The sequence below is a fragment of the Oreochromis niloticus genome, linkage group LG12, assembly GCF_001858045.2.
Source record: "Oreochromis niloticus isolate F11D_XX linkage group LG12, O_niloticus_UMD_NMBU, whole genome shotgun sequence".
Taxonomy (NCBI): Eukaryota; Metazoa; Chordata; class Actinopteri; order Cichliformes; family Cichlidae; genus Oreochromis; species Oreochromis niloticus.
Window position 1 is genome coordinate 24,854,605 of NC_031977.2, and position 15,638 is coordinate 24,870,242.

Here is a 15,638-nt window from a genome sequence, read left to right on the forward strand (position 1 = left end):
TTAAGGCCACCGGTAATGTTGATAGGGCGCCATGGCAACGGTGTACCAGTGGGATATGCTCCGCTGTTTTTTCTGACGTTATCCAGGAGCTAAAATGTCATACTCTTAGTAGCGTTAGGTTATGTGTTGTCTGAGTATAAATGTAAGAGCTGAAAAAGTACGATGTCGGATATATTGTGCCGGTGGCTGAACCAGGAGGTCCAGCTGTCAAAGGCTGTAGGTAAGTTTGTCCAACGAACTAGCTGCTAGCTTAATGAAGCTAAAGTTCGGTATAGATGTTGTTATTAGCTCCTGGACGCTAAAAAGACAAAGGGCACGTCCATTTATAAAGTCAAGAACGCAAGGGCTATTATTTCAAAGTTAATACACAATACTCATCAACACATTAACTCATTAAGCCAATAATTTTTCTGGACTGTTCAAAATATATTATACCAGTCGTTGTTTGGGTAAATGACTAAATGTTCATCTCCACAGAGCCAAAGACCATTGCCAAAGATTTCGCCAGTGGTTACCTAATGGGGGAAGTTTTGCATAAATATCAGCTGCAAAACGATTTCAATATGTTTATGAAGAAAGAGTAAGTTGCACCCTTCTTCTCTGTCTCTTAGCTACAGGTGCCTAATTCTGCAGTTCATTTAGGGTGTTCATAATAAGTGTAAATCACACCTTTCGTTTTAGCACCTCCGTCTCCAAACTGAATAATTTTACCCGCCTTGAGCCTACTCTCCAATTACTTGGGATCTCCTTCGACATAAACACAGCCCAAGACCTAATGCAGGAGAAGCAGGGAGTTGCCACACGCCTCCTATACCAACTCTATGTCTCACTTGAGAAGAACAGGAAAGCAGAAATTAGTGGGACAATGATGGAAATTATGCAGCCAGCAGGATGTGCAAGCCTGCACAAAAAGGAGCATCAGATCTACTCTGACGTAAGAGGGCTGTTTGTTTAGTGTGTGTATGTGGTTATTAGAGGCTTTTTTCTTTTGAAGCATGCTTGTTTTGATAGGTAAGAAACATATTTAGATTTTAAAAATGTATTGCTTTTTACGAATAATAAAAAATAAAATGATGATTTGGGCTCTGATGTGTATTTTCAAGCGTTTTTTCCTTTCGTACAGCGACTGCGTCAGGTGGTGAAACGTGATACAGAATTGAAACTTCAGAAAATTTCTCAGCACTATGAGGAGAAATTCCAGCAGTTTGTGGTGACCCCTCCGATCGAGCAGAAGAGACAAGTCAAAGCCCAGGATGAGAAAAGACTGAAGAATATTGACAAGGTGCTGGAAGACATCGAAGATTAAATACAATATTAGCTTACTTAAATTGGTCTATAATTAAATCCTTTCCAAATTCTTTCTCATTTTCAGATGGCACACAGTATTTTCCTTTTGTACATTATCTTATATTATGCTATTGCAATAAAGAAAAGTTTGAGATACTTACCACTCTGAACTGTGTATGTTGCAGTTGCAGGCATTTCATCAGAAGCACAAAGGCATGACTTTTAACCAGACCACTTATATGCAGGTGCCTAAGCCACCTCCATACATTTCACAGCTCAGCCTAAAGAAGAGACAGCAGCAGCAGAAGCGCAAAGAACGGCAAGCACAGGTGTGATAGAGCTAAAAATACTGTAATAATTTCCTAACCCATAGAGGAAATTTCATTTTTGGTCTGTTGTCTCTTGGGTGTTATTGTGTTTTGTTCACATAGATAGTCCAGACTGAAATAGCCCAGTTTGAGACAAACAGGAAGAAGGTAATTACTGCTGGGTTATCATCAAGGTAAGAGAATAGGAAAGTATTTTATTTATGAACTAAGCATATTTTTAAATGTCTGTTTTAATGGACATTTGTTCCAGTCTTAAATCTTTGCTACCATATAACTTCTTACATATGTTTTTTTTTCTTTCTATTTTTAGTGGTCGGTCCCCCGTAGATTTTTCCCTTGGTAGCAACAGTCAGGGCCGTGATTTGCTTGGACGTGGAAATAAGGTGATGTTACAGTCCAGCAACAGATACATACAAGAAATCCGAAAGAGGCTGGAGGAAAATGCTATAGCTTGCAAGGAGAGAGAGAAAAGACAAGACAGATTCCTGGTGGAGCAGCTCAAGGCCCATGAAGCTCAGGAGGTGAAACATCTCACTGAGAAATATTAATAGCCTTTGTTAAATATATTTAAAAAATCCAGTGGTTCTCAAATGTTTTTCCATCCCTCCTATTTTCTTTGACCTCAAATAGTCTGTTATTTGACTCTCATTTGTCATTTTAACCCCAAAATCAGCTAATCAGCCTCCTTTTCCCCACCCTTCAGGAGGCACGACGAGAGGAGCAACTGGTGAAGCGACTGACACGTCAGACTCAGCAGGAGCAGCGTTTGGCAACCCAGCTAATTCAGATACGTATGCAGAAGGAGGTCATCCGAGAGAACCGCCTGTTCAGAGAACAGCAGTACCAGCAGCGGAGAGAGAGAGACTTCCAGGAAGCTCTGGACAGGGAGGCGGTGAGATAGGATGATATATGAGGACGGATGTCTCACTGCTGTTGTTTTGTATTAGGCTTGGTCAGTAATAGTATTAATTGTCTAGTAGGGATAAAAATAAGAGGCCAGATTTACACAGGTTGTATTGTATCAACAGAATTTGTTATCTTGAAGAGAAACAGATGGACTTGAGAGGTATAGATAAAGGACATACTAAGAGTGTATGAATCATGTCCATTCAGTGGTCACAGATACACTACAGATGACAGATTTAGTGGAAAACAAATTAGTGATGTTCATGATTCACTGTGGTTTCAGTGTGAAAATATAGCTTTTTTTTAATCGCGTATAATTATTGGCAGTGGTATAGATTTACAGGTTAACTGTTATCACTTTATAACATTATAAGTTTAATTGTCAACAAATCCCAATAAAAGATACAAAGCAAATATGATGAAACAGTATGAGGGTGGAGCACTGTGGCACAGACGAATAAACTAAACCAGACTTTGAATACATGAATACACAACAATGCTAACTACTTTTAATAGTTTTTATGGGATTTGATGACAGTGGCACGAACATAGAGAGTCACTTAATTAAATGTCAAATGTTTTGTATGGTGTCACCATTTTGTGCTGGTTTTATCACTAATTTAATTTCTCAGGGAACATCAGAGGAGAATTTTGTGAAAACATTTCTCAAATTCAGCTGTTATTTACAGAAGAAATGTAGAAAAGCATATAATTAAATGTACACAGAATGTCTTATAGGGTCTTTTTGTGCCTTTTTGTAAACTAGGCAGTAGTAGTGATAAAATTCTCCTTTCTGTTATTTTTTGTCTTTGTCTTCAGAACTATTTGTGAATAAAACTTAGTACTAAGTTTTATGCAGTAATTGATAAAATGTAATATTTAGCATCTTCCCTAATTTCTTAAATTAAAACACTGGTGATTAGCAGGAACCTTTATGCCTTCTCCACTGATTCCCTCTTTCTGACTGGGGCCTCATATAGGCTCTGGCTCAGCAGGCTAAGTTGGATCGTGCAGAAGAGATCAAAAAGGAGCTTGAATTCTGTAACAGGATTGCTGCTGAGAGAGCTCAAAGGAAATATAAGAAGCATTTTGAGAACTGCAGGGGCATTTTGGAGCAGATAATGGACTTGGCCACAAAGCTTGGAGAATATCGCCTACTCAATGGAAAGTACGTATCATAGTTGCTTTGTAAAGATGAAGTATAAATGCAGCAGATGGTGTTTGGTTTCAAAATGGACCTCTTGGTCATTTGATAAATGTGTGAAAATTCAAAAATGTGTTATAAAATGTATGTTTTCAGAGTGTACCACTAATAAGTTGCAGAAATATTTTTACATTGGCAACTTCATGATGTGAATAATTGGACTAAGGGTGAAAAGAGCACATGCTCTGCTCTATATACAGATTTAATTTGTTTAAATTAGAACACATTTCAAACTCAAAAATAATTTACAGATTTTTTTTTCTTAGAAAGTAACTGAAATAATTTGGGCACTTTTTAAAATATAGATTTTTTTTCTATCCTTTATTTTAGTTTCTTTTTACTCAAAAACAATATAGAAAGTATTTTAGGAAAGTACTGACAAACTGAAATCTGACTGAAATTTTGAAGATGTTTTTAATGTTAATGCTAAAGCACTGCACAGTGTGGTACAAATGCTGATGTGAGTTCAAACCTGTGAAAAACTACCAATATTGGAAACTGTCGTTGTACAACTGACCAGTGGTCAAATAAAATTGGGCCATGTAAATATCCAGACTGTCTTTTCTCATGCTCATCATGCCCCATATTTGCTGTCTTGATCTATCCGTCTATCTGCAATGCTGTATGTATGTTATACTAGGTTTTACATGTCCCATGTCCACTGTGTCAGCCCTCCTACTCATGACCAGATTAAGCATTCCTGTAGAGTTTATTTACAGCATTTTCCACCTCATTAAACATTGATTGACTAAATGAATACATTTAGACAACATTAAGAAACGTATTACGGTTGAATTAAGAGACTGGACATTGTTCAGATTTATAGTCCATATCCAACCTCAGAATTCAAGCTTTGCCTCCTGTCATTTTCTGCTATGATGTCCAGTCGGATTCCAGAGAAGCTGATGAGAGAGTGGAAGGAATTGCTGTTCAGTGGTCTTCCACTTTACGAGCCAATAAAGGACCACCAGCCAGGGTTTGGGTTCCGTGAACCACTAGACCCTGTAGAGCTTCAGAAGCAGGAGATACTCAACAACCAGGACTATGATGAATACACTGTGAGTTTGAAACATGAATGCAGTGTTTCAAAAATATTTTGAATGCACATTTGCCTTCCCTTACATATAGCTAACCTTTGTTGACAAGGTAACTTTATTTAGAATAAAAAGTGGTATGGCGATTGAGCTACATTTTTGACAATGAAGAAGTGTGTATCTAAATTCAAGTACCTGATGCTATCTTAATGCCTAAGGTCCTCTTTGTCTTTGACATACGTTTGTCAGAATATGGTGGGTGAGTGGGGATTGCCAGAGGAAGCTGAGGAAGTGAAATTACCTGTGACCAACAATGATATTCTTGGGTACATTGTCCAACGTCTGAGGAACGTTGTTGATCAACCCATCATGGAACCATCATCATCTCTATTTCCAGACTTTATCCTTAAGGCCTGCGTCCTTGGAAAGTTTTGCTCTGGCAAGACCACCTGCCTGTCCAAGATTGCTGAAGGCATGATATAAGAACAGATATTTACTGCATACACAAACACAAAGTTAATCTCCACTTAAATCTTTTCTTATATTATACTTGTATTATAAATGGATATTGGAGAAAATTGCATGGTTAGTTGTCACTGTATGTATTGTTTCTGCTTCAGCACATGGCATCTACGTCTTATCGACTGATACTTTGATTGAAGAGGCACTGAATGCTCACAAGAATGAAGAGAAGGTTAGTTAGAGACAGTAAAATGAGTACTGTAACTTTACTAGCATCCATTCTTATTATAAATAGACTTTAAAAGATTTTTCAGGGCAAACATTTCAGTTATTTCTGCTGTCATTTCAAACAATTATTTTGGGCAAAATTAACAGAGCACAGCGCAGCAGAGTGAGGAAGACAATGAGCAACCTCTCGCAAACACATCAGTGAAATCTGGTGGGTTACTGAAGGTCTAATGATTTTATTCTAATCTGTTTTGTATTATACATTATGGTGTGTTTCTTTCCTTAGTATACAAAGCTGTTATCATCACTTCTTTTTTCATCTTTTTCCAGATCTTAAAAACCAGGAAGAAAATAGAGCCGGTAATGCAACAGTAAGTGCTGTTTGTGTATGTATGTGTTGTGCTTATCATCTTTGTATTTACTTATCATTTTTCTATTTACTTACACTACATAACAGCCTGTATCCATTTTACAACACCAATCTGTCTGAGGGAAATTGTTTTTGGTCTTTGTTGTTAAAAAATACAAATATGTATTTGGAGAATCTAATGATTTGGAATTTGGGTAAAAGCTTTTCTTACTTTTCCAGCTTTCGAAGCGAGCCATACAAGGAGCTGCTGTGGAAAAAGAGCTGAGGAAAGGGAACACTATCCATAATGAGCTGTTAGTGGACATTATAGTAGAGGCGATCAGGTGAGAAATGTTGAGGCCATTATCTTAATTTTACCAGTTAATGACACATTCGTAATAGAAATCCAAATATTCATATACAAAATGAACAACAAATCATGCTCTACATAGTGAAATAATTATTGTGTTTGCATTAGTCAGCTTCCATCTCAGTCAGGTTGGATTTTGGATGGATTCCCATTTGACATTGCTCAGGCACATCTTCTAGAGGAAGCCCTTGGTGGAGCTGTATCCTTAGAAAAGGAAGTTGTAAATAGCAGGAAGAACCTTGCTAAAGATCCCAATCCACCAAAACCTCCACCACCCCCTGCACCTGTGCTGGACCTGGTTTTGCTCCTGGATATCCCTGATGAGCATGCAGTCAGTCGTGGATACACTAAAATGGGTTTGATAACTCTTAGGAGCTTAATAATGTGTATCAACATGCACCTAAATATTAACTGTTAGGCTGTGTTTACATTAAACAAGTTAAATCTTAGTGTAATGTTTATGTTGTGCAGATCTGGATGCTGCTGCTAGAACCTCCCAGTCTGCAGACAAGAATGTGTATCTGGCACAGATTGGACACAGGTACAAAAGAAGAAAAGAGGAAGCTTAATTTGAAGGAAAAACCTTTGTTCTGTGTCTGTTGATATCCAACATCATTTCTTCCCTTCAGGATAACAGCTTTTCAGGATACCTGGCCAAAACTGGAGAAATGGTTTGGTGAAAAGCAAAACATTTTGGTCCGTGTTGATGCAGATGTAGACGTTCAGGAGCTTTACAGTAGGGTGGAGTCTATCCTGCACCAAGCTATGTTGAAAACACAGGGAGGTGAGTGGTTGGTATTTTGTAATTCAGCTCATTTTAGTGAACTTGGATTGTCATCATCCTTGCCTATGTTTCCAGGATTAGCTATAGTACTTTTATTTATATGGTAAACAAAGTGTTGTAGATCACTTATTCATAGCGTTTGCTTTCAAAATTATGACATATTCTCTTATCAGCTTTTTCCGGTCCTCCTGTTGAAGATGCTGTACTAGACAGTGCAAAAGCTCCCAAGCTGTCCTCTTCAAGTACACCTTCAGGTGTAGACCAGCCTACAGCTCTCACTGAAGAAACTGTTGAGCCCACAGAGTCCTGCTCCAGCCTTAAAGAGGAAAAGGTCCAAGGTCTCAGAGGTGACTTGCTCAGTATTCTGCTAATTTAAACAATTGTGTGTGTCTTTTCACTGACCTGTTTTAGGCCATTTGATATTTTTGACAAATAAGTATTTTAGGGTGGTTTGGCACAAATTTGTGAATATTTACGTATTTTTTCTTGCTTTTTCAAAAGGGCCCAGTAGGAGTGCATCAGTATCCTCAGTGTGCAGTGTTAGCTGTCAAGGAGCCCCCAAAAACTCACCTAAGTCTAAGTCTTTCTGCCCCCGATCATCCGTCCAGCTCTATGTGAATGAACCACTTCCTCCGGTATGATACGACCCTGTATAACTTTGTCTTCCCTGAAAGATTTTGTTAGTTAGCGGATATGACTCATTGGAGGTAACCATAGGGAGGCTTTATTACACAATTTAGTCCAAGCACAGTTTCAGAGTTAATGAGATTTATTAAATGAAATTCTTTGCTATATATCTTCTGCTGCATTAAAGAGTATTTTGTTTGGTTTTGTCTTTTTTTACTCTGTCCTCTCATACTTCCATTTGATCCTGTCTAGGAGATCCCAGAGTACCTGTGCTCATACTGGGACACATTGTGCAATTCTTATGTAGACGGGGTAAAGACGGTGATGCAAGAGCTGCGCTCACAACGCTCTGTTATCAACCATCACCTGTTTAATATCAGGTATTCTGCCAAGCCTTTGTTTATACCTATGGGTCAGAAATGTTTTACGAATAAAAGATGCATTTTCATTGAAAACAATCATTTATGAAAACTGGTGCTATATTAATTTATTAATGTGCATTTTTTGGTTTTTGGTGTCTGTAGAAAGCATTACAAACATTATTTGGGGCGCCCAGACTTAAAGCAGGAGTTAGTGTCTCAATGGCAGAAGAACTTCAACAGCATACCCGATGATATGAGAGAAGATGAGGATACCAAAGAAGAGCTACATCTGAGATTGGATGTAAGAAGACTTTACAATACAAAACAAATATTCCTAAAATCATGAAATTTGTATTAAAAACAAATGAAATAAACTTAAAATAAAAAACATATATTTAAGATTCAATGATTTGCGGGCATACAGGAGCTACGTGAACGTTTGTGGGACATTACTGACAAGCGTAAGGAGCAGGATGAGCAAGAGAGGGCTTCTCTCATGAGTGATGGTTGGTTGGAAGAGCACATTGTTGTTCTCGTCAACCACCACTCTATACTTACGCAGGTAACATTGTAGTTTTTGTTTTGGCTATGTCTCTTACATAAAAATGTCTCTTAAATATCACCATAATCTTTGATTGTTAATGTTGTGTAGGTGGAGTTGAACCGCTTCCAGGAGACGCTCTGTATTCTCAGGGTCTACTATTTAAGCATGTGTGAACAGATGCTTCCCAAACCACTCTCAAATTTTTTTTATATTCCTTTAATGGAAAATATAGAAAATAAGGATCAGGATGAGAGGCAAGAAGGATATTATTATTAGCCACTCAGACTTATTAATACAAGATAGTGAAATGATAGAATGCTAAATATTTACACATAATGAGTACAGAAAGTTTTTGTTTCATCAGGAGTGAACCACCAGGATCAAGTTTGTGCAATCTGGATGAAGGAGAGGACAAGAAGAAGTTACATTTGTAAGGGAGAAGCACACTTGCACTAGTTTTTATTGTTTGTTGTTCACTCATAGAAACACTTCCCTGTTTTGTTTTTTTATTTTGTTTTGTTTTGTTTTTTTCTTTAGTACTCCACTCACCAGACATCCTGACGCCTCTGGAAGGGTCTCCAAGACAAAAGGCCAAGATCAGCCAGAACCTGTTCAAGTCAGATTTCCTGTTTCTCTTTAAGTGCCCTTTATTTTTCAGCGCACACACACACACACACACACACCCACATAGACACATTTTGCTAATGTTAATGGATTTTAGATGCGGTTTGTGAATTTGTACTTAACTTACATAAAATTGTTGATGTTATTGACCGTTTTCATTTTTTGTAATAATAGCCACCACACGAAAAACTGATATCTGGCTACGAGGAAGCACTCACAGCTATCAGCAATCTGGTAATGGTCTATGTATATTTCTAAAAGAAGTTCATGGAGGTATTTTTATGGAAGTATATACTTGATTTCTGAATGGAATGGGTTATATATTTCTATAGGTGTCAGGAGAAACAGACAGGTCGGAGACAAAAGAGCAGGACGAGAAACTACCAGAGAAAGAAAAGGAGAAGGCCTCCACAAGTGAAAATAAAAACAACAAACAAAAGCAGTCATCCAAAAAAGGCATGTCTCATGTAGATCATTAATAAAGTCATAGAGGTGCCCACAAAATACACACTAAGTTTTTTTCTCTCATTGTTCATTTTGTTGCTCCAGATCAGTCATCCCCACCACAGACACCCAGCCAGGCAACAGCCGAGGAGAGAAACTCAGAGAAGCCTTATAATCCTAAAGTTAGAGAAAAATTACACGGAGAATATTCAGCTGCTGTAACTCATGAAGGTATACACACACACATTAACAGAGGCAGTGGTTTCTCTCTCTGTCTCTCATATCCATCTATGTATGTATTTTGAGATGTGCACATATATGCAGATGTATTGATGTATATATGGTCATTGTGTCCCTCTGTTTATGTGCATGTGCCCGCTTTCTAGAGGATGCGGTAAAGGCCCGCATTGCACTGGTGAAAGCTCATGGTCTGGTGATGGTACAGTCCCTGCAAAGCACAGCAGAAGAGATTTTTGGCAACATGGAGAAGTGGCTACACGAACGTTATCTTGCAGAAATGAAGAGGTATGGTACAGTGTGAGCGTCAGCTTGAAACAGTGTTCAGATCTCGTAATCTGTAATTGCATTACCTAAGCCCTACAAATTGCAAAGGTTATCACCACACTTTTGTCCCTTAGTGTAATTTTTATTTATTGTGTGACAAATGATGTTAGTATGTCATTGTTACCATAATGCTATACATATATGTCAATAGGTGCTTTTGCCACTAAGATAAATGTTTTACTAATGGTCAACTTTTTATACACTATTTTTGAATTGGAGAGATTTTCTGTCATAAATGGCATAAAAGAAATTCTTCATATTTTATGAGTCTTTCTTCTTTTCTTTAGCATTGACCAATTAACAGAAGTGGTTCACCACCACATAGAGACTGGTGCTAAGTTGAAGAATGAGCTGGTGTTGGTATGTAATGACTTCTTTCATATATATATATATATATATATATATATATATATATGTATATATATATATATATATATACACATATATGTATATATTTATATATACACATACAGGGAGTGCAGAATTATTAGGCAAATGAGTATTTTGTCCACATCATCCTCTTCATGCATGTTGTCGTACTCCAAGCTGTATAGGCTCGAAAGCCTACTACCAATTAAGCATATTAGGTGATGTGCATCTCTGTAATGAGAAGGGGTGTGGTCTAATGACATCAACACCCTATATCAGGTGTGCATAATTATTAGGCAACTTCCTTTCCTTTGGCAAAATGGGTCAAAAGAAGGATTTGACAGGCTCAGAAAAGTCAAAAATAGTGAGATATCTTGCAGAGGGATGCAGCAGTCTTAAAATTGCAAAGCTTCTGAAGCGTGATCATCGAACAATCAAGCGTTTCATTCAAAATAGTCAACAGGGTCGCAAGAAGCGTGTGGAAAAACCAAGGCGCAAAATAACTGCCCATGAACTGAGAAAAGTCAAGCGTGCAGCTGCCAAGATGCCACTTGCCACCAGTTTGGCCATATTTCAGAGCTGCAACATCACTGGAGTGCCCAAAAGCACAAGGTGTGCAATACTCAGAGACATGGCCAAGGTAAGAAAGGCTGAAAGACGACCACCACTGAACAAGATACACAAGCTGAAACGTCAAGACTGGGCCAAGAAATATCTCAAGACTGATTTTTCTAAGGTTTTATGGACTGATGAAATGAGAGTGAGTCTTGATGGGCCAGATGGATGGGCCCGTGGCTGGATTGGTAAAGGGCAGAGAGCTCCAGTCCGACTCAGACGCCAGCAAGGTGGAGGTGGAGTACTGGTTTGGGCTGGTATCATCAAAGATGAGCTTGTGGGGCCTTTTCGGGTTGAGGATGGAGTCAAGCTCAACTCCCAGTCCTACTGCCAGTTTCTGGAAGACACCTTCTTGAAGCAGTGGTACAGGAAGAAGTCTGCATCCTTCAAGAAAAACATGATTTTCATGCAGGACAATGCTCTGAACAGTGTCTGGGAGGCTGTGGTTGCTGCTGCACGCAATGTTGATGGTGAACAGATCAAAACACTGACAGAATCCATGGATGGCAGGCTTTTGAGTGTCCTTGCAAAGAAAGGTGGCTATATTGGTCGCTGATTTGTTTTTGTTTTGTTTTTGAATGTCAGAAATGTATATTTGTGAATGTGGAGATGTTATATTGGTTTCACTGGTAAAAATAAATAATTGAAATGGGTATATATTTGTTTTTTGTTAAGTTGCCTAATAATTATGCACAGTAATAGTCACCTGCACACACAGATATCCCCCTAAAATAGCTAAAACTAAAAACAAACTAAAAACTACTTCCAAAAACATTCAGCTTTGATATTAATGAGTTTTTTGGGTTCATTGAGAACATGGTTGTTGTTCAATAATAAAATTATTCCTCAAAAATACAACTTGCCTAATAATTCTGCACTCCCTGTATATATATCATATATATCACATTTTAATAAATTATTCCAGAAGAATCTGACATTTCCATTATTTTCCATATTCTCTTAATCAGGAGTGTTCTGACTTTTATCTGAATGGAGACTGCCGTGTGATTGCTAGCCCACTTCCCCCTCCCCGTCCACCTCCTTTGGAGAAACCCATGAGGTCCACCCCAACCATAGCTCAGCTAGAGTTACTGTACCAGCATCTATACAGCATTTCTCCATCAGGTGCAAATTGGAGAGACAAGCTCTGGTTTGGAGCAATTAATTCTACAGTAATGTCTGTCAGTTAATCCATTATTTACTTCTCCTCCTTGCTGACTTTAAGGCTTCATGTCTACGTCTGGGTTCTTCAGTTTGCTCAAAGATATCATCACTACTAACATGGGCAGAGACACCTTGCCTGAGCCCTGGATGGACAAAAGTGAATCACAGGTACAGAAACTTTTAGAGTTGAGTAATAATATATGACAGTGTGGTTTAAAGACTGCAAAACATTTCTGCCTCATGTTGTTCTGTCATATTATGCAGATTTTGTAGACAGTGTTATTGTCTGTTCTGTTCCCAGTTGATGGAGATTGTGTCTTCATTGACGGACAGCTATGAGCTGGTAGACTGGCGTCGGTTTCTGCTCAGTGCTGCTCTTCCTTGGCCATTTCCTTTGTTAAGTCAGCTGCTGGATGTGCTACAACAGTTCAAGGCAGCAGATACTGGTGACACAGGCTATATAAATGAGGAGAACTACCTGAAAGTAAGTCCATTTGTTGCTTTGTTAACTGTAACATTTTAACAGATTTTTAAAAAATCACATTAAATCAATCTACTCTAGATAAAGCTATACCCTCACACTTTGTATGACCCTTCTTGTTCCGTGATCAGGCCTTGGTTTGAGTTATAATATCACATTTAGACTGTATTATATATTTGGTAGAGTATAAAATGAAATATTTACCTCCCTAAAAGGAAGTGATTAAGTAGCTTTTCTTGCCTCCTTTGTCATCAGACAGAGTTGTGGTTCTCCACTGAAAGTGTCCAGACTGTTCCTGAGGACCCCTCTGAGCCTGTACCTTATGAGCGTCTGGCCAACCTTCGCAAGGTGACTTCCCGTCAAGCCTAAAAGCTTGGGTTACTTCACCACCACAGTGGTAAATTTAGATGGGCGTAGTGCACAAGCAACATAAATGAAAAAAAAACACAAGAAAGTGTAAAAACATCAAAGGTGCTATAGAGCATTTTCCAGCTTTTGAAATGTTACAATAAAAAATGCCATTTTGTTCATTTCCATATTGTAAAAATCATTAACCTACAACACAAAAGGGAGTGGGTCCAGTCATTGTGATCATTTTTTAATTCTCCATCTTCTTTTTTCTGGTTAAATGAGCTGCAGATAATAAATGAATTAAGTGTAAAATGTGGTCTTTTTTCTTTCCTCAGTTCTTTTTCCACATGTTTGCAGACCACTCCTTCTCTCCCTCTCGATTGGATTATGTGTCCATGCTGAAGTACTTTGCTGCAGACCCCAACCCCACACAGGGCTTCATCCGAGCACTTAGCGTGATCCTTGGTCAAAAGCTCACGCATTCCTCACTGAGCCATCTTGTCAAAGTGAGTATGTAAAAGGAAAAGTATCATGCAAAATCACTGCATTGCATTTCACATTATCATTGTGGGTTGTGTACTCAGTCTATGCCCATCATAGAAGAGAATGCAGACCTCACCTCCTCTGAACTTGACTACAAGGAAGAAGGGGCTCTCAGTGCATCAAGCATTTTTGTGGATGAGCAGGAAGTGTCGATCCCTGCTCTCCTTTCTATCATCTGCCACAAAATCACTAAGATGGAAGACAAAAGCCACGTTCCCTCCGGCAGCCCGAGTCAGAAGGAGCACACTGCGGTATAGATGCCTATGAGAGTTCAAACTGAGCATTTAATAAAATTAATAAATACAAATTACAACTAAAATAAATGAATGATTAGATTAATTTGGAAAATGAATAAATGTAGAAAAATAGGTGAAGTCTTATCTCAGCAATGCTTTGTAATTTTTGTAGGTCTTACAAGATTCACACACTTGTTACTTTTCAGGCACTATGTTTAATCTTTTAATGGTACTATGATTGAGGTGCTGTAAAAATAAGATGGACCCCTGAAGAAAATCTCCAGTATAACAAACTGTCAGTTGTTGTATGTGTGTAATAGCAGAACTGAAGAACAGATGCATTTCAAAGGATAGGATTAGGAGCAATGCTAACAAAGCAAATCATGACCATGAGCATAAATATTAACCATAACACTAAGCTCTTCTCTAATGATAATACTATTACTATCTGCTGGCCTGCAGAACCTGGTGGAAGTGTTCAGAGAGCTGGGATATGATCCTGAGGACCATGTCCCTTTTTCCATTCTCTCTCAGCATCCTTCTGTTCAGTCGCTGATGGAGAGTTGTACACACCACCAGCTTGTGGTAAGTTTCTACTTACTGACTCACCAGTATTGATCATAGTTTGTTTTTTACTCTGACACAGGGCTTCAGTGAGAGTCCAACATTGCATAACATTTGTCCTCTCCTACGCTGATCAGTCATGCCTACTTATCTACAGTTGTGGTCAGCAGTTTATGTGCACTCATCCTGAGCATAAATAACACAGTCATTTGGGGCTCTTGATGATTTCTTTGAATTGTTCTTTTTCCAGGGTGGAATGATTGCACACTATACATCTTTAATTACTTTAAAAAAACAGTATGTGGTGCAAATATTTGGATTTTTAAAAAATTATTATTTTCTCTAATCACACAATGTCAAAAATATGCAAACAGGCATACACATACATCTCCACGATATTTGGCTAATTTTCGCTTAGCAAGTTGCACCTTGACCAAATGACCAAATGCTTTTGATTACCATCAAAAAGGTTCTGACATAATTCTGGCTGGATATTTGACGACTCTTCTTGGCAGAAACTTCATCCACTCTGGAAAAAGAAGACGTCAATGAAATCATTAAATGCCCAAAATGATGATGACCGTATGTAAACTCAACTGTATATTAAACATAATGTGCAACAGTATTCTCACTGAGTATTCTCTCACTGTCTTTCAGAACATTCATCGAGTGTTACTGGACAGTCAGCATGGAGGAGAGACTAACAGCTCAACACTTTCATAAAGGATAAGATAGACATAATTCTGACCGCACCGTGAAGAACTCTAACTTGGGAAATGCACATGTGGATGCTTTTGAAGTGTTCTTATTACTTTAATTTTTAAAATGCTATGTTAATTCAAATAAATAGATGTGCATCCATACACTGGTATTGTACTACATATTTGAGATGGGAACAGTAACATATGGTGGTGGGATTGACCTTGCTAACTTTTTTGTCCTATGATACACTCCAGAAGTTTTCATGAGTGAGGTGCTTTTTTTAATTGTTCAGGATAATTCAGATGTCAAGCCTGACTTGTCCGTCACTGACTGCTGTGGCACCAACAACCCTATCATAGCTCATTCAGGACTTATGTGTTATGGTAGCAGCTTTCCACTTTTTTCATAAACAGAGAAGTATGAATAAATGATATTTCAACAAATAATGTAGATTGTTAGACAATTTGTCTTACTAAAGGCAAGAAAACCTGTTAT

The 15,638-nt window shown here is 38.2% G+C and overlaps 1 protein-coding gene across 3 annotated transcripts; it reads left to right on the forward strand.

Annotated features, from left to right (window-relative positions):
- Positions 1–12: 12 nt before the first annotated feature.
- Positions 13–15,589, forward strand: spef2 (sperm flagellar 2). 3 transcript variants are annotated; one of them, XM_005473458.4, is made up of 39 exons: positions 14–220; positions 478–580; positions 682–934; positions 1,124–1,282; positions 1,473–1,616; positions 1,719–1,789; positions 1,927–2,137; positions 2,320–2,508; positions 3,503–3,690; positions 4,613–4,784; positions 5,010–5,232; positions 5,381–5,454; positions 5,598–5,661; positions 5,781–5,821; positions 6,040–6,143; positions 6,278–6,525; positions 6,641–6,710; positions 6,799–6,953; positions 7,127–7,300; positions 7,455–7,588; positions 7,833–7,960; positions 8,105–8,243; positions 8,367–8,504; positions 8,595–8,740; positions 8,851–8,916; positions 9,024–9,102; positions 9,285–9,344; positions 9,443–9,566; positions 9,660–9,785; positions 9,941–10,079; positions 10,406–10,478; positions 12,071–12,227; positions 12,328–12,434; positions 12,568–12,750; positions 13,003–13,095; positions 13,434–13,604; positions 13,683–13,892; positions 14,340–14,462; positions 15,099–15,589. In XM_005473458.4, exons 1-39 carry the CDS (start codon positions 163–165, stop codon positions 15,162–15,164), a joined length of 5,163 nt encoding a protein of 1,720 aa, XP_005473515.1. In that variant the 5' UTR covers positions 14–162; the 3' UTR covers positions 15,165–15,589. The 3 variants fall into 3 exon arrangements, 2 of the variants coding, with proteins under 2 accessions (XP_005473515.1, XP_005473516.1); XM_005473459.4 differs by having other exon boundaries at positions 7,151–7,300; XR_002064089.2 differs by lacking the exons at positions 14,340–14,462; positions 15,099–15,589 and having other exon boundaries at positions 13–220; positions 13,456–13,604; positions 13,683–13,823.
- The last annotated feature ends 49 nt before the right edge of the window (positions 15,590–15,638 follow it).

Bases quoted from the DNA above. Each gene is read 5' to 3' on its own strand.
- spef2 (XM_005473458.4), top strand. From the start codon at position 163: ATGTCGGATATATTGTGCCGGTGGCTGAACCAGGAGGTCCAGCTGTCA. The intron at 9,345-9,442 runs GTAATGGTCTAT...ATATTTCTATAG, and splicing joins TCACAGCTATCAGCAATCTG to GTGTCAGGAGAAACAGACAG. The intron at 10,080-10,405 runs GTATGGTACAGT...TCTTTTCTTTAG, and splicing joins TATCTTGCAGAAATGAAGAG to CATTGACCAATTAACAGAAG.